At 55.0% G+C, this 20,154-nt stretch overlaps 2 protein-coding genes across 4 annotated transcripts in view; both read left to right on the top strand.

Annotated features, from left to right (window-relative positions):
* PNKD (PNKD metallo-beta-lactamase domain containing) overlaps positions 1-5,622 on the top strand; it is a 61,868-nt gene extending 56,246 nt beyond the window's left edge. For both annotated transcript variants that reach the window (XM_045853540.1, XM_045853549.1), the window contains 6 exons: positions 480-538; positions 1,263-1,355; positions 1,684-1,847; positions 2,533-2,619; positions 3,331-3,446; positions 3,663-5,622. In XM_045853540.1, the coding sequence (XP_045709496.1) occupies positions 480-538; positions 1,263-1,355; positions 1,684-1,847; positions 2,533-2,619; positions 3,331-3,446; positions 3,663-3,836 (693 nt within the window). In that variant the 3' untranslated portion in view covers positions 3,837-5,622. The remainder of the gene's footprint in view (positions 1-479; positions 539-1,262; positions 1,356-1,683; positions 1,848-2,532; positions 2,620-3,330; positions 3,447-3,662) is intronic.
* A 5,961-nt stretch (positions 5,623-11,583) lies between these two features.
* Positions 11,584-19,870, top strand: LOC123829774 (ciliogenesis associated TTC17 interacting protein). 2 transcript variants are annotated; one of them, XM_045855692.1, is made up of 10 exons: positions 11,584-12,946; positions 13,103-13,198; positions 13,535-13,735; positions 14,025-14,080; positions 15,002-15,088; positions 15,258-15,425; positions 16,705-16,829; positions 17,678-17,754; positions 18,086-18,174; positions 18,397-19,870. In XM_045855692.1, the coding sequence occupies exons 1-10, from the start codon at positions 12,922-12,924 to the stop codon at positions 18,610-18,612; spliced, it is 1,140 nt and encodes a 379-aa protein (XP_045711648.1). In that variant the 5' UTR covers positions 11,584-12,921; the 3' UTR covers positions 18,613-19,870. The 2 variants fall into 2 exon arrangements, with proteins under 2 accessions (XP_045711648.1, XP_045711641.1); XM_045855685.1 differs by having other exon boundaries at positions 11,584-13,198.
* The last annotated feature ends 284 nt before the right edge of the window (positions 19,871-20,154 follow it).

Below are 20,154 nucleotides of genomic sequence, written 5' to 3'. Positions count from 1 at the left end.
CAGCGGGGGAGGGCAGCAGTGAGGGCGCCGGAGCCAGAGGGAGAGTGATGCCGACCCGAGACTGTGGGTCTGGTGGGTTTCCTCCATCTCCTACTCTCTTTGGCCCCTTTCTGGCCCTCTCTCTTCTCTCCTCACCGCTGTCGGCGTCTGGGCCTCTCCACCTTTCCCTCCCACTTCTTGTTCCCGTGTGTGCATATATACACCCATGTGCCTGCCCCTCCACGGGTCTCTCTCCCCTCCCCTCTCCCCAACCTCCCCACCCTCTCCCATGAGCCTGTGCTGGGTCTCAGCTGCCTGCCCCCAACCCTGTCCTCCCACCCCTTCCCATTCTTGAGCCTCACCCCCTCCCTCCCCCTTGCCCCTCCCACTGCCCCTCCCCCTCCCTCCCCTGCACCCAGCACTCACTCTCCCATCTCTCTCCACCTCCAGTCTCCCTCTGTGTCCTCTTCCTCAGTCTGAATAACTCTCCTCTCCTCCAGGCTTCCATTGAGAAGGAGGGTGTCACCTTGGTCGCCATTCTCTGCACTCACAAGCACTGGTAAGGGGCTGTCACGGGGGGGCTGGGTGCAGATGATCTCCCCTGGCTGACTCTTGCCCCAGCTGAGCTCGCCAGGTCTGAGCCCCATAAGGTCAGGCTGGGCTGGGGGTCAGGAGGTCAGGGTGGGGGCCGTCCCCACCTTCCTCATGAAGCGCTGGGGCACTAGCAGCGAGGGAGGGGAAGGGGTGGGTCCCCTTATTAGGCTCCACTTATTAGGCTTCTGAAGCCCCAGAGCGGGGCAGGGCGGGCATCTGTCTCAAGTCCCATGGGCATTTGTTAGATGGCTTCTGTCCCTGGACACGGGCAAACCTGTGATCTGCTCTCTCAAGAAGATTATAGTCCAATAGGGGAGAGAGCCCTGCATGGAAATGTACAACAGTGACAAACGATGACAACTGTGGCAGTTGGCTCGGGGCACAGGGGGTGGTGGTCACCAGGTGGGACATCATCAGATCCACTTGGAAGAGTCCGAGGCTGACGACCCTGGAGCTGAGAAAGTTCACGGAGATCAGTTGGCATTGGCCAGGGGAAGGGGGGCTGGTGAGCCGGGGGCACGGCGTCCTGGCCAGGGGAACAGCTTGAACAAAGGCCCAGTGGCGGGGACGGCTTGGCTGGGTCTGGAAGCCAGGGACGTGCGGGTAGGCCTGCAGACGCCACGGGGAAGCGGGAGGCGAGCAGGCCCAGCGCAGTGGCCTCTCTCAAAGCACACCCCTGCCTCCTGCAGGGACCACAGCGGGGGGAACCGCGACCTCAGCCGGCGGCACCACGACTGCAGGGTGTACGGGAGCCCTCAGGACGGCATCCCCTACCTCACCCAGTGAGTCCCCGACCCCAGGGCTGGGGTGGCACTTGCATGGGCTCACCGTGACCCTGACCTCCAGGGGAGTATTTCAGGGTACCAGCAGCTGGATCTTTCCTGACGCCCCTCCTGGCCCTCAGAGAGCAGATCACAGCCCCTGTGATCCAGCCCTCGTCCCCGAAACAGGAAGGAGGGGAGGGTTCGGGTCCGAAGTCCCGGCACTGGGGGGTCCTTCTCTCTCTGGTGTGGAAGCCTCAACTCCTGCAAATCTCCTAGAGCAGGGCAGGGCAGGGCCCGCATGGCATAAGCTCTAGTGCCTCCTCTCCCCTGTTGCCTTGCTCCTCAGTCCCCTCTGTCATCAAGACGTGGTTAGCGTGGGGCGACTTCAGATCCGGGCTCTGGCCACCCCTGGCCACACACAAGGTCATCTGGTCTACCTGCTGGATGGGGAGCCCTACGAGGGTCCTTCCTGCCTCTTCTCAGGGGACCTGCTCTTCCTCTCTGGTTGTGGTGAGTACCCCCAAAGGGAAGAGGGAGGATGAGGGGTGGGTTAGGGGGGCAGCGCAGGGCCCGAGGGCAGCCACGGTGCCGTGAGAGGCATCAAAGCCCTGGTTTCAGCGCAGATATTGCCCCAGCAGTTTCTCTGATTTGGGGTGACTGTTACCTGTGTTGCTTCAATTTTTCTTTAATATCCTCACGACTTCCCACAGGGGCTGGATAGAGTGAGACAGGACCTGTAACCGAGTACAGGGCTTGCAGGGCTTTTGTTTCCATTGCATGGAGCCAGGTTCGCTGATACAGGGACCAGGGGACCAGGTTACAAAAACTTGAGAAGCCCTGAGTGAGAGGAGGATGCTGTGGCTCAGGGGATCACGAGTCCCAGGCTGTACGGGGTCCCCCAGGGCAGCAAACGCAAAGACGGAGGTGCTCCGTGGAAAGGAGCAAGCCGGCGTGGCCGAGCTTGGGGCTGTTAGAGCCCGGCCTGAAGGCACAGCCCCCCTCCACCCACGTGCCGGCATGTGCGGTACAGGCCTTCAGAAGGGTGTGGTTGGGGGTGAACATTTGGGCCCAGCTCCCAGGGCCACCGTTGAGGGTTGGTGGCCCGAGGCGTGCACACTGGTCCCCACCCCCCTCGTGGGCCGTATAACGTACTGTGTTATCCTTGTATTTTATAACGTGCCCCTGGCCCCACCAGGACGGACCTTCGAGGGCACTGCCGAGACCATGCTGAGCTCGCTGGACACTGTGCTGGGGCTGGGGGACGACACTCTGCTGTGGCCTGGTGAGGCGCCCCCCACTCCTCCCAGCCCTTCACCCTCCTAGAGTGCCCCCGGACCCAGTTCCTGTCCCAGAGGTGACACGGCTCCTCCCCTGGTGGTTCCCAGGAGCCCACTGTAGGGGGCGCAGAGCCCCCTTCTTTCTGGAGTACTGGCTCGGTGACACCCCTGCTGAGCCAGAGCCCGGGACAGAAAATAGCCTTTGCTTGTCGGGGAGAACCCAGTCTGCCTGTGTCCATTGTACATACCCATGTCCACACGTTGTATGTCCCGGCATCCATACGGAAGTTTGTATGTACGTCGCGTGCGTGTGTCCCTACAGCCATCGCATGTCCCGTTTCTAAAACACGTTCACTGATACCTTAGTTAATCCTCAGACCAATCAGCTCATCCATTCATTCATACTTTCCTGAGCACCCAGCACGCAGTAGACCCTGTTCCGGGCACCAGAGACACACCCTTGTCCTCGTGGCATTATTTTCTCCACTGGCCAAGGAAACTGTGGCTCAGAGAGGTGACTGAGGTCACGGAGATGGGCAGAGGCAAAGGCAGGCTAGAACGCGGCCGGCCTCCTGGCTGCGGGCCTGGTGGTTTCCCCTGAGTCGCTTCTGCCTCTTCCCACGTGGCGGGCTTGTGCTGTCCCTCGGGGAAGACTGTCTCTGCTCACACACCAACCTCTCTCTGCCCTGCCTCCCGGCCCCTGTGGGCGTCCTTAGGTCACGAGTACGCGGAGGAGAACCTGGGCTTTGCAGGTGTGGTGGAGCCTGAGAACCTGGCCCGGGAGAGGAAGATGCAGTGGGTGCAGAGGCAGCGGATGGAGCGCAAGAGCACGGTGCGGGGCTGGGGGGCCGGGAGGGGCCACAAGGGCACTCCCCAGAGGGAACCCTTCCTCTGTGCTCCCCCCAGAGCTCTGACATGTTTGCCTCAAGGGCGGTCATTGAGTGAGACCTCCTGGACCCCGGGACTGGGCGGGGGCCGGGGGGCACTTCCCTTGTCGGGTTCATTTGCCAGATTCTCCCACCCGAGCCAGGTGCCTCTGGTCCCACAGTGCCCGTCCACGCTGGGAGAGGAGCGCTCCTACAACCCTTTCCTGAGGACCCACTGCCTGGTGCTGCAGGAGACCCTGGGCCCGGGCCTGGGCCCCAGCGAGGACGAGGGCTGCTCCCGGGCCCAGCTCCTGGAGAAGCTCCGCCGGCTGAAGGACCTGCACAAGAGCAAGTGACGCCCCCGGCCCACCCGCGCGGTGGGGAGGCCAGCCATGGCCCACACACCCACACCCCTCATCGCTACCATCGCCGCCTCCATCAGAGCCCAGGGTGGGCGTCATTCTCCAGTACTGGTCGTGGGGGAGGGACAAAGTGGGGGGCTTTGAGGTTAGAGAAAGGGGACTGCTCACAGGCTGGGAGGCTCCCTGGGGTGCGGCTGAGCCATCAGGGGTGACAGGAAACGAGGGCCCTGGGACATGTCCAGACCTAGCTGGGAGGGTCCGCTCCTCCCTTCCCTGTTCCCCAGGTGGGAGCGAGCGGCTCCTAGCCCCTCCCTCAGAAGGCCTCACTCTCGCTGGAGCCACGTAACCCAGGGCACGGGAGCCGCCGACAGGCTGAGTCCCCCTTCCCCTGCCCCCCATTCAGGGTGGGAAGGAAAACTCAGTCCCCCAAAGTGGCCCGAGGTGAGACGCCTTGGAGAAGCAGTCACTCAGAGGGGCGCCTGGGCTCCGGGTCCTGAGACACTGCCCCTCATCCCCCAGCCCCCCCACCCTGCCGCGCCCTGCCCCTGCGAAGGCATTTTTCAAATGAAGCCACTTCCGAGAAAGATGGAAGGGCTGGAAGTCGGGCTTCCTGGCCAGTGCCTGACTCAGTGACTTACCTCGGCCTGGAAGAGGGAGGGCCCTGGTTGCCAAGGAAACCTTGACCTCGGGCTGAGGGGACACCAGAGGCTGCTGGGATTGCAGCCCAACAGTCCTGAGGGTGGCACTGGCTCCCTGCACAGCTGACCTGGTCCTGCCTGCTGGCCTCTGCCCCTGCCCTGGGCCAACAGGGCCGCTCGCTTCCAGGGGAGAGAGAGCCATCGTCCACCACGGCCACTGCCGTTTTCTCATCACAGCCCTTATTCTTAGAACTTCTGCCTCCCTCTAACTTCCGCTTTACCCTCAGCCCCTTTCCCCTTTTAGCTATTAACAACAGTCATCTGGCCCCTTGCAGTATGCCGAGAACATGCTGTGTCATTTCTCACTCGATCCTTGGCCCCATCCTGTCTGGGGGTACGTCCGAGCGGCAGAGTCAGGCATCAGAAGTCTGGGAGTGGGCGGCAGCTTCCAGGACCCCGGGGCTGGGCTGTCCCATCTGCTCGGCCCTCCCTCAGCTCAGCTTCTCCTCTGGTCTCGGGTCCAGCTCCCTTTGGGTTCCTCCACGGTGAGGAACCCTAGGGTCCTCCAGCAGGCATCCTTTGGGTCAGCCAGGAACCTTCTCCCTTCAAAGAGAAGCCTTTCCTCAGGCTCTGCTCACCTCTGGCGAGCCTCCAAGATGCCCTCTGCCCTCGGTTTCTCCTCATCATCCGGCCTCCGCCCCCTCTCCAGCCACAGCCTCTGATACAACTCTAGCAATACTTCCAGAATAGTTAGAGTCCCTGCACCCAAAGACATGCAATTTCCTGCCTCTGTGCCTTCGCTCATGCTGTTTCTTCAGATTGGAATGCCTTTCCCCTGCTCCTCCTGCCTTGTCTGCCTGGCAAATACCTGTTCGTCATTCCAATCCCCCTCAAAGGCCCCCTCCTCCAGGAAGACAACCCCCATGCCTCTCCCCCTCCAGGCTACCTCTGCTCTTTGTAAATGCTTCTCTCCTGGCACCCACCACTGTATTTCACTTGTTTACATGTGTGTCTCCCCTCCAGACTGTGAACCCTTCAGGGCATGGACTGTATCTTATGCATCTCTATTTCCGCGCCTAGCACGGTGCCTGGCACGCAGTGGGCGCTCAATAAATGTTAAATGAATGAATGATTTAACAGAGGCTTTGTCACTGGGTGGGCTTGTCTTTATTGCTGGCTCCGTTTTTCTGTCTGGGTTACAGGTCCGCGAGCTTGGAGTCACTGTGCTTCAAGAGCTTTGGCCAGAAACAATGCTATGAATACATCCTCCTGGGCTCGTGTGCCTTTGCTCAGGGCTTACACTCACTTATCTCCGTGTTTCCCAGAGCCTGAGAGGCACAGGTGTACCCTGGCCACAAGGGAGGTGGTTCTACGTGGTGGCAGCCGCGCAGTGAAAGGCACCCCGAGCACAAGGCCCTGGCCTCTCTGTAATGTCTAATGAGGAGCCAGACGCCACTGTCTGGAGATGAATTTTAACAACATTGTTTTGTGTTTTGTGTGCATTGTATTGATCTCTCGAGTCCTGGAGTCAATATTTTGGACAAGTGACACTTTTTTTTTTAAAGATTTTATTTATTCATTTTTGGAGAGGGAAGGGAGGGAGAAAGAGAGAGAGAGAGACATCAATGTGCAGTTGCTGGGGGCCGTGGCCTGCAACCCAGGCATGTGCCCTGACTGGGAATCGAACCTGCGATGCTTTGGTTTGCAGCCTACACTCAATCCAGTGAGCTACGCCAGCCAGAGTGACACCACTTTTCAATTCATGACAGTAATTAAAGATATATTTTGAAACAGAAAATCATGAAGCAAGGGTGCCACTTGGCTATGGTAGAATTCTTGTGTTGTTGTTTTTAAATTTTTTATCTTCATCCGAGGATGCTTTTTTTTTTTCACTGCTTTTAGAGAGAGATGAAGGGAGAAACATCAATGCGAGAGAGAAGCATTGATTGGTTGCCTCCCATGTGCACCTGGATTGGGGATCGGTGCCTGGACTGGGGATCAAAAATGCAACCCAGGCGTGTGCCCTGGCTGGGGAGCTAGGCGCTGGCCCAGGCTGTCCTGGACCAGGGCTGTACCTTGGGTGGCTGTGGGAAAAGGGGCCAGGTCCTCACCTTTTTCCTTTAAAAATAAAATATTTTATTTCTTTATTTTTAGAGTAAGGGGAAGGGAGGGAGAAAGAGAGGGAGAGAAACATCAGTGTGTGGTTTACTTTCACATGGCCCCCACTGGGGACCTGGCCCACAACCCAGGCATGTGCCCTGACTGGGAATCAAACTGGTGACACTTTGCTTCACCACCTGCACTCGATCCACTGAGCTACACCAGCCAGGGCTCACCTTCCTGAAGAAGGGCAGCTGACTGTGCTCTCTGACTGTCTCTGTGTCACTGCTGTCTTGAATGGGCGAGCCCCAGGTCCAGGTCACTCTGTGTATGCCTAGCTTCAAGGGGCACTTGGTAATGGTTTTCTGAAGCTGGTGACACATTTTCCCAGGGCCTTGGGCGATCCTCCCACCAGGGCGTCTGTCAGGAATGACGGTGCGTGCTTCTCCCACAGCTGGAACTGGCCAGCAGCTACCAGGCAGCCTGCTCCTTGCTTGCAAGACAGCAGGTGTCGTTGGCTTTAGAGACCTGGGTTCTAATCCCAGCTCTGTCACTGAACATCCAAGTGACCTTGGAAAAATCACTTCTCTGACCTCAGTTTCATCAACTTCCAATGGAGACGACGAGTTTAAGTCAGAACACTTTCAGGTACAAATGACAAATACTCAACAGAAAGGAGCTTAAGCCAAAAGGGAAATTTATCAGCTATGAAATTGAGGAACGTGGGACCATGTCATGGTGAGTTCAGGCATGAAGATGAACAGCAGCAGCATCATTCAGCTCTGCTTTCTACTGTATTGCTTTGGTTCTCTGTCAGTCTTTCTTCCTGCAATAGAAAAATTGTCTCCAGAAGTTCCAGGCTACTAGTTCATCAAACCTAGCAGAACCGCCCATAGTCCTAGGGATTGAGTTTCATTGGTCCAGCTTGGGTCATGTGTCTGACCCTGAACCAATCCTAGGGGTTAGGTGTATGGACCTCTCTGAATGGTCAGATTCGGTCACATGACTATAGGGGAAGGGCAGTGTCAGACCCAGCTGAAACACAGTGCACTGAGAATGGAGAGAGAGTCCCCCAAAGGTTTAGGGGTCTGATACCAGAAAGGATGCAAGGCAGCAAAGTCATAATCCTTCACTAACAAGTCCACCTACTGTTAGGAGAGTCAGAGGAGAAAAGGCACATGAAGTCACTTTGCGAAATGCTAGCTACATCAGGTTTCTGGTGCGATAGTTGATTATAGAAAAGAGATGGAGGTAGACATCTGGCCTTCAAGGTGTTTGAGTAATACATAGTTTAAAAAATAACTAGCAGACAAACTGAACTAACAAGGAAAATGGAGACAGACTCATAGATGGAGAGCGGGATGACAGCTGGTGCGGAGGGGAAGTGAGGGAGGGGGTGGAGGGGCGAGCAAGAAGGAAAAGGTCTCAGGCACAGACGCAGTGCGGTGACTGCTGGGGGAGCGGAGTATAAGGGGACTAAATGGTAATGGGAAAATACAGTGAAAATTAAATTAAAAAACAAAACCTCAAAAAAAAAGTAACTACCAAGTAGTTTATTTTTCTTTTCTTTGGTTTTTCTGACACAAGGCTGTCTCTCTGGGGTACGAAAGGAGAAAGGGCCTGGGGGCTAAGTGGGCAGCCGTAAGCATTCCAGGGCAGAACAAAGAACAGGGGAAGTCGTGGACATGAGCACGTAGATGTCAAGAGGCCTGTGTGTGTGTGTGTGTGTGTGTGTGTTGGGGACTGGTCTTAGCCCTCCAAGGCCCTGGCCACACACGGAGACTTTGAAAGCAGGTGGAAACCTAACCCTGAAGGTCGGTAAACGCTAGGCTCCAGCGAAGCCTGGCCAGGGCGGCAGAAAGAGAAGGGACTTGGCCCTGACTGGTGTGGCTCCGTGGGCTGGGCGTTCTCCTGCAAACCAACAGGTCACGGGTACGAATCCTGGTCAGGACACAGGCCTGGGTTGCAGGCCAGGTCCCCAGCTGGGGGCATGCGAGAGGCAGCCAGTCAGTGTTTCTCTCCCTTTCTCCTTTCTTTTGCCTCTCTCTAAAAACAAATAAAATCTTCTTTAAAAAGAACAGAAAAGAAAAAGGATTTGGAGTTGGACTGGTCCTAATACTAATGCAGCCTCTCCCTCTGGTTGGCTGTGGTAACACCAGGCAGGTGGCTCACATCCCCAAGCTCCTTGTGTGGGGCCTGGGAGAACCCAGTGAGATGCCGGGGGGTGTTCAGTCAACAGCAGCCTCTCTCTCTCTTCTCGTACTGGTATTAGTGAGCGCGGGGCGAGCCCATCAGGGACCGCAGAACAAAGTGGTTGAGAACTCGGGCTCTGGAGCTGGCCCAGCGGGGTTGGAGTCCACACATTCCTGTGCCCCCATTTCTCATGTGTCCGAAGGGGGTGATGCTGCCACCACGTTAGAAGTCATTGTGTGGATTGGGTGCGTTAACACCTGCAGAGTTCGGCACATTCGGGAGCCCCTTTACGTTGGTCGTGTTGTTCAGGAGATGCCCACCCCCGTGGCCGGGAGGGCACAGGCCGTCCATGTCACAGGCTCTGAGAGGCCAACCTGCCCAACACAGCCGCACTGCTGGGATGTCAGTCCACATCAGAGCATCCTTCCACCTGCTGCACAGGCTCGGGGGCGGGGGGCGGGGGAACAGTAACAATAGTCCTTGATAGATATCTTCCAGAGGGTCAAAGAGTAGACAAGATGTCCATCCTCTGTGAGTCACTTTGCCAACTGCTTTCTCCACCAGCAGCTGGCAGGAAAGAGCCAGCACCAGGGCGAGGGTATGGGGGAGGGGGTGCGGGAGTTGAGAATGTGGGCTCCCAGGAGGGGCTAGAGGGGCCTGGAGGGGCCTGGGAGAGGGGAGTGGAGTGGACGGGGGAGAGCTCTAAGGGGAAACAGTAAAGGGAGATAGAGGACACAAGGAGGGGACAGCATGGACCCCCTTAAAGAGCATCTAGACCACAATTTGCTACTGTTGTATGATTTTATTTATTCACCTTTAGAGAGACAGGAAGGGAGGGAGAAGAGAGGGAGAGAAACATCGATGTGTGAGAGATACATCAACCAGTTGGTTGCCTCTTGCACGGAGACCTGGCCCGCAACCCAGACATGTGCCCTGACTGGGAATCAAACCGGTGACCTTTCCGTTCGCAGGCCTGCACTCAGCCCACTGAGCCACACCAGCCAGGGCTGCTCTTGTTGTTTTAAACTTCATCCTAGTAATCCAAAGGATTTTGTCAAAGTTCATGTAATTCACACATGAAAGCAATTGGGTTTGATGTTTCTACATTTTATTGAAATCTATTTTTTTAAATGAACCTTGAAATATAATTTACATAGCACAAAATTCACCCTTTTAATGTATGCGATTCGGTGGTTTTTAGTATGAGCACAGTTTTCCGCTCATCGCTGCCTTCTGACTTGAGAACACCGCCATCATCCCAGACAGACGCGCCCATCCGATGTGGCTCCCTGCCTCCATGCCCCCACCCCAGCCCTCACCAGGCAACCACCAATCTATTTTCTGTCTCCAGATTTGCCTATTCTGAATTTGTCACGTGAATAGAATTGTGCAACATGTGGTCTTGTACGACTGTTTTGTTTTGCTCAACATGTTTTCGGGGTTCATCCATGTTGTTGCGTGTATCAGAACTTTCTTCCTTCTCTGGTTCATATGATGCCACTGCGTCTCCAGCGCCGCATTTTTCTTGTCCAGGCAGCTGGCAGACAGTTGGGCTGTGTTCACTATTTGACCATCATGAATAATGGCTCTGTGAACATCTGTGCACAGTTTTTGCATAGACAGATGTTTTCAAGTCTCGAGTTTGTACCTAGGAGTGGAATTGTTTAGTCATGCAGTAACTGCACGTTTAACTTTTTGAGGAACTAATAAGCTGCTTTCCAAAGCAATTATGAATGTTGTTAATGCCACTGATGGCTCATGTGCAGAGAAAGGCTGGTTCGTAACTCACTCTGGCTTTTCAAACTAATACTCAATTTCTTAAAATCCAAATTTTAAAACAAGCATTTCAAAAACGTTTAAGTTCAACTAACCAGTCATATCATTCTAATCATAAATCTAGTGAATAGTAATAACTTCTAAGACTTTGATTACTAATTGGTCTTTTTAAAATTAAAACTACTTTAGGCAGCTTATATGGCCCTTAATCATGTTATGTATAAGTGTATTATCATATGTATCACAATAAAGCTGGAAAAAATAAAATGAAGTAAAAAGAACTCAGTTTTCTTGAAAGATCTTTTTAAAACAGAGCGATTGACTGACAAACCAACCTCCTGTGTACTTTTATTGTAATATACGAAGAAAACATGTAAAGATAGTAAATTTCAAAATATTCTAAAAAATGGCTTTACAATCCCAATAAGAATTTAACTTCAAAGAACAGGCTATATTCAACTTTCTGACTTAAATTAGAACCCCCAGGCTTACCTCTTAAGCACCCCGCCAGGCCAAATTATTTGAAAGATTTTCAAGTACTTGAAACACAAAATATGCACAATGTAACAAAAGAAACATCAACAGTTAGTTTGATTCTCTTAAGCAGTTCCATACATAATTCTAAATTTTCCTGAAGTTGATAGATAAAGACCCAGTAAAGAGCTACATGAAGATTACTGTATTTGCTGTGTATACTGTGCACCGATGTTTTTGGCCCAGACTTTCAGGAAAAAAATATTCTGTTTTAATTTTTAAATTCAATTAATTATTTATTTATATTTACAAACAAAACTGATTGTCATATTCCAGGGTATTATTTTGCATACAGATATCATCATTGCTTTCTAGAGTTACACTTTCAATGCATCAGCATAAATAAAAGAATTAAAAATAGTTATATAGATATGGAATTAGTACTATCCATGTATAATGTGCACCTTTATTTTTCCCTCAAAAATTTGGGGAAAAAGTGCTCATTATACACAGCAAAATATGGTGCCTTCCCAAGTAATATGGTGGTGGGGGTGGGGTGGGGGAAGTGAGGAAGCGATCCCCTTGTTAAGTTACAGATTTTATGTCAAGGTTTTTCTTTATTTATTTATTTTTAATTTGCAAAAGTATTTTATTTATTCATTGTTAGAGAGAGGAGAAGGGAGGGAGAACGAGAGAAACCTCGGTCAGGCGCCCAGCGGAGGCCCTGGCCTGCAGCCCGGGCGTGCCCCGCCACGAGGAATCCAGCCGCCGACTCTTAGGTTTGCAGGCCGGCGCTCCGTCCCCCTAGCCACACCGGCCAGGGCTTATTTGTTTACTTTAAAATTATAGTTGACATACAATACTAGCTTCAGGTGTACAACATAGCGATGAGGTGCTCATAAACCTGACGAAGTGACCACCACAGTAAATCTGGTAGCTGTTGTGCGGCTGGAGATCTAAGTCCGCGGCTATACCCAGTTACTACGGTATCATTGACTCTGTTCCCCAAGCTGTACGTCACCGCCCGTGGCTTATTTTATAATGGGCAGTTTGGGCTTCTTAATCCTTTCTCTCACCTTTTCCACCCATCTCCCCCTCTTCCCAAGATTTTTGTGGGGCCCTGTCAGGCTGAGCTCCGTTTTCATAGCCACGGACACAGGCTCCAGCTCTTACAAGGCGGGGATCAGCCTGCGGTTTGAGGGTCCATCAGGGTTCAGTTTTCAAGCCTCTGTCGTTAATTTCTACCCATGTTACGGCCCCACTTGCGTAGCTTCAATGCATCATCTATCTGCTGCTTTCTTTCTCTGAATTCGCTCCCACTCTAGAGCCATACTGCCTTGGGTCGAGTCCCAGCCCTGCCTATTACTAGCTGTGTGACCTTGGGACGACACTGAACCTCTTGGTGCCTCAGTTTTCTTAGCCATAAAATGGAGCAGAAAAAGAACCTGCTCGAAGGGTTTCTCTGAGGGTTGAGCCAAGGTGTGTGAGGCCCTGTGGGTCCCTGACCCAGGGCTAGCTCGGTTTATGAGTTTGCTGTGACTGTCACTGATGCACCGTCACCCTTATGTGTCAGGACCACAAAGTGTAGTGCTAGTCACACAGTGTCTAACTGGGCCCTGTGCATGTTAGGGCCTGGACTCGGGGCCACAAGTCTAAAGTCATTCTGATGACCCATGTCATCCCTTTGCCTCTTAAGTATGTCACATGCTCCCTCTGCTGGACAATACCTCAGACTTGGGTGGAGTCCCAGACCCACACGCAGTTCTTGCCTTTTCCTTCAAGGTCTGGGTGTTTATTAAAGTGGGTTGATGGCCCTTTAAGAGGTGGTAGCTAGCTCCTAGTTGCCATGGAGACAGCTGGATACACACCGGGTTAGCAAGCAGCAGGCAGCAGGCAGCATGGCCTCTAAAGTTCAGTCCAAAGGTAGGAAGAAGGGTGCTGAGGCTGGACAGGGGAGGGCCATCTTCTCCCTCACAACCTGCCTGGAGGTAGCCTTGGAGGACTCTGCTCTAGGGACCACTGCCCCGCCCCTGTTCTCTCCGAGGTCTACCACCATCTCCCCCTCTTTCCCCTCCATAGGCTCCAGAGCCAAGGAGCAGCAGCAGGCCTCAGCCCCAGAGAGTCTGCCACTCCCAAAGGCCAATGCTGAAGCCATTCACTTCCTCTCTTCCCTCGGTGAGCCTGGGCAGCGGGTGAGGGAGAGGGGGGCGCGAGTGTGGCGAGGAGGGAGCAGAGACGCCCAGACCTGGGCCCGCCTCTCTCAGCATTGATCCTCCTGAGACTCTGAAAGGGTTGATACTTGTTGAAATTTTTTAAGGGATGACCTTAGGACATGGGGGTGGCTGGGGTGTCTCTTCAGCTGCTGGCTGCTGTAGAGGTCAGAGGAGGGGAGGCAGGGGTGGATGAGGAGGGCGTGGGTGGGGACTGTGGGACACTGGTGGCCAGGGGGTCGGAGAGTTGAGGCCTAGGAGCTGGGGCTTCATCTGTCCCCACGGGACCCTCACCACGCAGGGGAGGAGGAGCTGCAGAAGCTGTTCTTCTCGGAGACCCTGGCCATGGTCTCGAACACGGGGGAGCCTCAGGGAGAGCTGACCGTCGAGGTGCAGAGAGGGAAGTTCGAAGGCAGCTTCGGCAGACTGTCTCACTGTCCCCTCGTGCACGCCGCCACCCGTGGCTTCCTGGACAAGACGCTCTGCGGGAACTCCCTCCTGGGTAGAGCCCCTGCTTCCTAATGCCCTTCAACCCCATCCTTCCTCCGCCCGCCCTCCCCGGTTCCCAGAGCCTTACTCGGGGCCCACCCTTGGACTGCACCTCAGCACGGGAATGAGGCGCAGTGGGTGTGTGGGAGGCGGGGACGTCAGGGAGGTTAGTCACAGCCACACACTCAAGACAAGAGCAACCCCTTTTGTCTAGTTTCTCCCTAAGTCTTCCAGCCCGGGGCCCCTCCTGCGATCTCCAACCTGCCTCTTGCGATGGCACTGTTCCCCGCCCTCCACCCCAGGCTATCTTTCGTGGAACTTGGAGACCCTGGAACAACACAGTCAGGAGTTCATCAAGGTACCTCCTGGGGCCCCCAACCTCGATCCCAATCCAGGCTGAGAGAGTACAGACCCTGAGAGAGGGGGGTGGAGGGGAAGGGAGCGGGGGCTCAATAGAATGTCAGCTTGCCCCAGGTGGTGTGGCTCAGTGCACTGAGTGCCAGCCTGTAAACTAAAAGGTCACTGGTTCGATTCCCAGTCTGGGCACGTGCCCAGGTTATGGACCAGCTCCTCAGTTGGGGGTGTGGGAGAGGCAGCGGATCCACACTTCTCTCCCTCCCTTCCACTCTCTCTGAAAATAAATAAAAAAAATCTTTAAAAAAAATAGAATCTCAGCCTAACTCCGCAGTTACCCCTGCAATCCCTACCACAGAAATGGGAAACAAGCCGTCCAGGGCACTGGGGTCAGCAGCGGGGTGCCCCTGATGACCTTCTAACGCACAAACACTGGCTCCAGCCCATCCTGGACCCCTCCAGCCCGAGAGCCTAGCATCTCCTAGGGCCACACGGGCTGACCTTTCCCAGAGTCTGGCCTCTCCCAAGGGCCTGTCACCACATCATCACCTCCAAATTCTCCTGCTCTGTGCCCCTCACAACCAGCGGTCGCCACTTCATTAACTTCTGGAATGTGTAACATCTGGAACGCGACCCGTTTCCACCTCGGACGCCACTCTCGCCTAAGAGCCTTCCTGCAGACACCATTCCCATCTTTTAAAACCTGCATTTGAGGCGATTTGCTTTGTAACGACCTAGTGCACCATAATATGACTCCTCTTCTTGAGCTTTCCTACGTATGGAAGGTTCTCTCTCCAAACCTCTCCCTTGGTTCTCTGGTTTATCAAGGAGAATGGACAAGAAGACGGCTGGAAGGGGCGGGGGTGGTCCCGTCTGTAGGCAATCCGGTGAGCCCCAACTCTCCCTTCCACGCTCTGGCCCGTAGTTCCACGTCCTCCCCGTGGAAAGGAGGATGAGTTTGCTGAAGCAGGAGGATCAGCTGGCCATGACCAGAAGTGTCAAGGAGGGCGAGGTGAGGTGGGAGCCATATTCCATATCCTCGGGAAACCAGAAGCCAGGCCGTGCCGGGCCAGAAGCCTGCGGGAGGGGCTCGGCGAGGACCCTATACCCGGCACCTGGCTTGCCCACCCTCCCTGTTCCCTTCTGTCTCCACATTCCTGAACCAGATTTGTCCTGAATAGGAAGTGAAGACCGAAGTGACATTTTTCCCCTGGCACTCAACGGCGGGTTTCATCTCTGAGGCTGCCAACCTGCTGCTGCTGAGGGTGATGGCCTGGAGGCAGATGGTGCCCAGTAAAGCCCGCTTCCTGGCCCTGGACACGGAGGGCAAGCTCTGCTCTTCCACTTACGTGAGGGGTCTCCCTGGTGGGGAACTTGGCCTCGGGGCAGACCAGAAGGGGCGGGAGAGTGCTGAAGGGGGAGAGAGAACCATGGAGCAGAAGAGGGGGTGGGGTGGGGATAAATCCAGGGCCAGGGGTTGGGACTTCCAAAGGCAGGAAGAAGTAAGACCGCATTTGTGAGTTCAAGTGGGGGCAGGTGGAGTGCGCAGCTGGGGTGGGGAGCGACACGTTCTCGTACAAAAGCCAGTCCAGGAAAAATAAACGTAGTGGAGGGCTGCTTTTAAAGACGTATTTTTAAAAATATTTTATCTACTTATTTTTACAGAGGGGAAGGGAGAGAGAAAGAGAGGGAGAGAAACATCAGTGTGTGGTTGCCTCTCATGTGCCCTCTACTGGGGACCTGGCCCGCGACCCAGGCATGTGCCCTGACTGGGAATCAAACCTGCAACCCTTTGGTTTGCAGGCTAGCGCTCAGTTCACTGAGCCACCCCAGCCAGGGCTAAAGACATTTTATTAACACCAGGAAATGCAATGTCTCCAAGGACACTTCAAATTCCTTATTGTGTCTCAACCCTGAAGGTCTTCCTTTTTGTTTTCGTTTCGGCTAAAATTTCATAATCAACATATCTCAGACTGACTGTAGTATGTGATCTTTAGAGCCATGCCTCTGAGCACACACTTTGGGGGCTGATCTGACCAGCTTTGTGAATGACACTCTAGTCTTCTCTATCCCGCGTGACAAACAGCAGCGTGTTTGACATGAACGGGCACGTGTCATTCACCCCCATTGTCTTGGGAACACGTGGTAGCACTTTTCCCTAAGTGCTAGCATAGACATTTACAGGGTTTGAGTCTGAGTTCTAACAGAGCACCCTGCCTGCAGCAGCGCGGGCCTGAGGGGGCCACAGGTGTCAGTCTAGTCGCACCCCCAGAGCCTCACTGCCCTCCAGTCCCCAAACAGTGCCCCCCACACACACACACTCATACCTGATTGGTTGACCTTCATCCCTGCAACAGAATCTGCCAACTAGAAACACTTGGTCACAGAGAGAGGGTGAGGAGTGGTTGGGGTGGGAGCAGGCTGAAGCTGGCTATGAGGGGACCCCCAACTTATTTCTGGGGGTACAACTCAGATCTCATGGTGCCTGAGCGTCTGGACAGCCAAGAGCTGCTTATCAGTGTTGAACAAAGAATGCAGCTGTAAGATGAAGAAAAGGGACAGGGAAAGATGTGGGGGGAGACCCAGGTAGACATCCACCTCACCTTCCCTCATTCCCGCTGCCGCCAGGAAGCTCTGGGCTCCCAGACCATCCAGGTGGACGGTCAGTCGGCGGAAGTGTTCATCGTGGAGCAGGCTGTGCACTCGGATGAGGGCATCCCCATGTCCTGCCAGTACTACATGATGTCCGACGGGTGAGCTGCCGGCGGCGGGGCCCAGGGGGCAGTGTTGAGCACGGCCTGGGTGCTCAGCCTCTACGGAGGGTGAAGGGGAGCCGGAAGACTGCTGTTTCTGGGGACACCGCCGGTAAAAGCTGCTGTTGAGATCGGAGTGTCCCTCCTTTATCCACATCGTTCGCCCTTCCTTCATTTATTCACTCACTCTCCCGATCCGCACCGTGCCTCCCAAAGCTCACGGAAGGGCTCTAGGTGGCCAAGGGCATTCACGCCGACTCCCCAGGGCCTAAGGCCTAGTTAACACGGGCGTCACAGGTGGTAGGGGTACCACGGAAAAAGCGCCAAGGTTCGAACACCACAGCCCTGGATGAGGTGCTGGGAGAAGCATTCCGGCACACGGCCAAGCCGTCGTCAGCAAAGCACAGGCTCCAGACGATGAAGAAGTCCGAGAGGGGAAGAAGAGTTTGTATCTTGAAATTTACAAAGAGGTGTTGACATAATCACTACACAAACAAACAAACAAACAGTAATCAGAACACCCTTGGCCTTCCGTAGTTCACAACTTAGCGTGTTGTTCTGGTTTTCACGCCACCTACCAGGAGGCTCATGATTCTTCCAGTGCTTACACCTCTCCAAGCCTCCAGCCCTGGCGCACCAGCACACGCCTCCAGGGGCAGGAACAGCACCCGGTTGGAAAAGCCGGGGCCGTTATCCGGGGAACTAGAAATGGAACTGGACCTGGGAACTGGAAGATAAGAGTGGGGGGCGGGGGAGGCAGCCGCGAGGGGAAGCCCCAGGGACTGCTGCCTCTGCAGGGAGCAAGCTGCTCTCGCGAGATGCCCACCTTCTCCCGTGCTGCATTCCAGGCACCTGGCCAAGAGAATCCAGGTGGGCTCCCCCGGCTGCTGTGTGGTCACCAAGATGCCCATCTTGAGGGAGGAGGGTGAGCGAAGCTTCTAGCTGGTGGGATTGTGCAGGGGAGGTGGGAAAACCCGGGGCCTTCCCCGGTGCGGGGCTGGATTGGGTGTGCCGTGGGTGGGATCAGAGCCCAGATCAGATCAGGGGAACGTTTGCCCTCCAGCCCTCGACCCCAAGGCAGTGAGGGGAGGATCATTTCGCAGGGAACCACTTCCAGCAACTCTGCCCACGTGGACAGAACCCTGGGTTTCACCTGAGCCTGCAGTTCGGGTGTTCTTGGGCATCCGTGTGCATCCGAGGAGGGTTCTGGGGTCGGGATACGCAGACTCCCCCCCCCCCCGCCCCTCCGCACCCAGATGAGACGGAGCCCCCCCTCGTGTTTGAGAAGAAGCCCCTGCCGTGGGAGGAGGACATGGCGCTCCACTCGAAGTTCCTGGAACGGAAGGTGAGCAGAGGCTGCAGCGGGCCTGGGGTCCCCTTGTCCCTCCCCCCACCTTCACACCCCCTCCCCGCATAAACTCCACCATCGCCGATCTCCCTTCGCGGCTGGTGGCCTTGCACACCCCGGGGGAAGGGGGGGCGGGAGGCCCCGGCGTCCCCAAGTCCTCCTCGGAGGGAAGTAGGGAGCGCGCGGCCCTGGCTCCGGCTCAGGCTCGGCCCCCGCCAGGAGCAGCTGCGCCTCAGCCACACCAGGTACCTGCAGCAGCACCCGGACGCCGAAGCGCTCGTCTCCGACTTCCTGCTCTTCCTGCTGCTGCGCCAGCCCGACGACGCGGTCACCTTCGCCGCCGAGTTCTTCGGTCCCTTCGCGGCGCGCTACCCGCGCATCTCCCCCTTGCGCTCCTCCAACCGGCCCAGCCCCTTCCGCTCGCTGGAGCCCTAGCTCCGCGGGGCCGCCAGCGGCCCCTGGGCTGGAAGCCCGGACTCCCGGCCGCGGCGCGCGCGGGCAGCACGCACCCCGGAGACGCGCTTCAGCGGCTGCGGCTTTGATGGAAATCCACGGGGCGCTCCCGCCCGTGCGACCCGACCCGGCACCTTTCGCGGCCAGTCTTGGGTCTTGGAACCATTAACACCGTTTACCGAGCGAATTTCAGCCTTTCTTCCTAAATGGTGTTTTCATCATTATCCTCATTTTACAGATGAGAGATTAGAGGCACAGAGGGGTTAAGTAACTCTTGTCAGAGTTAACGCGCGGGAAGCAGCATTCAGACCTGGAGGTTAAATTCCTAAAACCCACACTCCTCTTCATTAGGTTAGCAGGGGTGGAGGGGCGGGGCTTCTCGGCCTCAGAAACCGCCCGCTGCCTGACCGCCGCCCGAAGAAAAGAGCAGATGACGTGGGCCGTGGGCGGAGGGGCGGGAAGGGCTGCGGACCGCCACTGGCCTTGCTCGTCTCCTCCGACGCCTCCCAAACACCCGAGGCCAGGCCGGCGCTCTCCCTTCTCCCACACACGCGGGAACCCCGAAACCGCGTGCCCGCGGCCCCCATTCACCTGCTCCCGGATAAGAATGCATGGACAGGTGGTCATCTTGCTTCATGTCAGTCTGCCCAGGGGTTTGTTTCCGTCCAGGGCTGGTGCTGCTCAGTAACACGTATTAGGCAAGCTCCCCCAAGGCGGCGGACACAGGGGGTGCCCTCCACCAGCTCATTCATGGAAGGACTTTTGCAGGGGGAGGGACTCTGAGCAGTTTGCTGTCTAGGGAACAGAACAAGCCAGTTATCTGCAAGGCGGGGGGGGTGGCGGCTCGTTGGTGACCCAGGAATCAGGGAAGGAAGGCTTCGTGGAGAACTGTCACCTGAGCCTTAAAGAAATCTTAGTATTTTATCGTCCCCTTCCCCTACTGTGGAAGAAACACGTGTTCGTTAGCCGGGGGACTTCATTTTAACAGAAGGTGAAATCGTGCAGTCACTGATGCTCAGCAACTGATAACTGCATACTTACTGCATTCCTGAAAAGTTTCAAATGTTAGAAAACTCGCAGATAAAGCTGGAATCTCCCTAGATTCCCGCCCCGATCTCCTCGTGTTTTGTGACTTGTTTCACATGTCGCAAAGGCTCTGTTTCATCGAACAACACATGCACGTTCTGCAACTCTTTCCCTGTCACTGCACGGCCTTCTATTTCTGGTGGCTCTACCACCACGCGGCCAATCTCTGCCCCCCAAGCCTTTTTGTTTTTATTTTTATTTTTTTTATTTTTGCTATCATAAGCAGTGCTGCATTGAACACTCTTGTGGCTAAACCTTTGCCTATATAAACAATTATTTCCTTAAGGATACATTCCGAGAAGTGTAATTGTTGCACTGATATTAATAATGCTTTTGTGTATTTTAACATATTGCCAAATTTTTGGATTTTTTAAGGGTCTGATAAAGTATTCCCCCGGAGAAAATGACACGTGTAAACGTAAGAAAGTGTCATCTACG

The sequence above is a fragment of the Phyllostomus hastatus genome, unplaced genomic scaffold (genome assembly GCF_019186645.2).
Source record: "Phyllostomus hastatus isolate PE091 unplaced genomic scaffold, TTU_PhHast_1.1 phas_contig_137, whole genome shotgun sequence".
Lineage (NCBI taxonomy): Eukaryota > Metazoa > Chordata > Mammalia > Chiroptera > Phyllostomidae > Phyllostomus > Phyllostomus hastatus.
The sequence above is the reverse complement of the archived record's forward strand: the minus strand, read 5'-3'. Positions and strand labels throughout refer to the sequence as shown.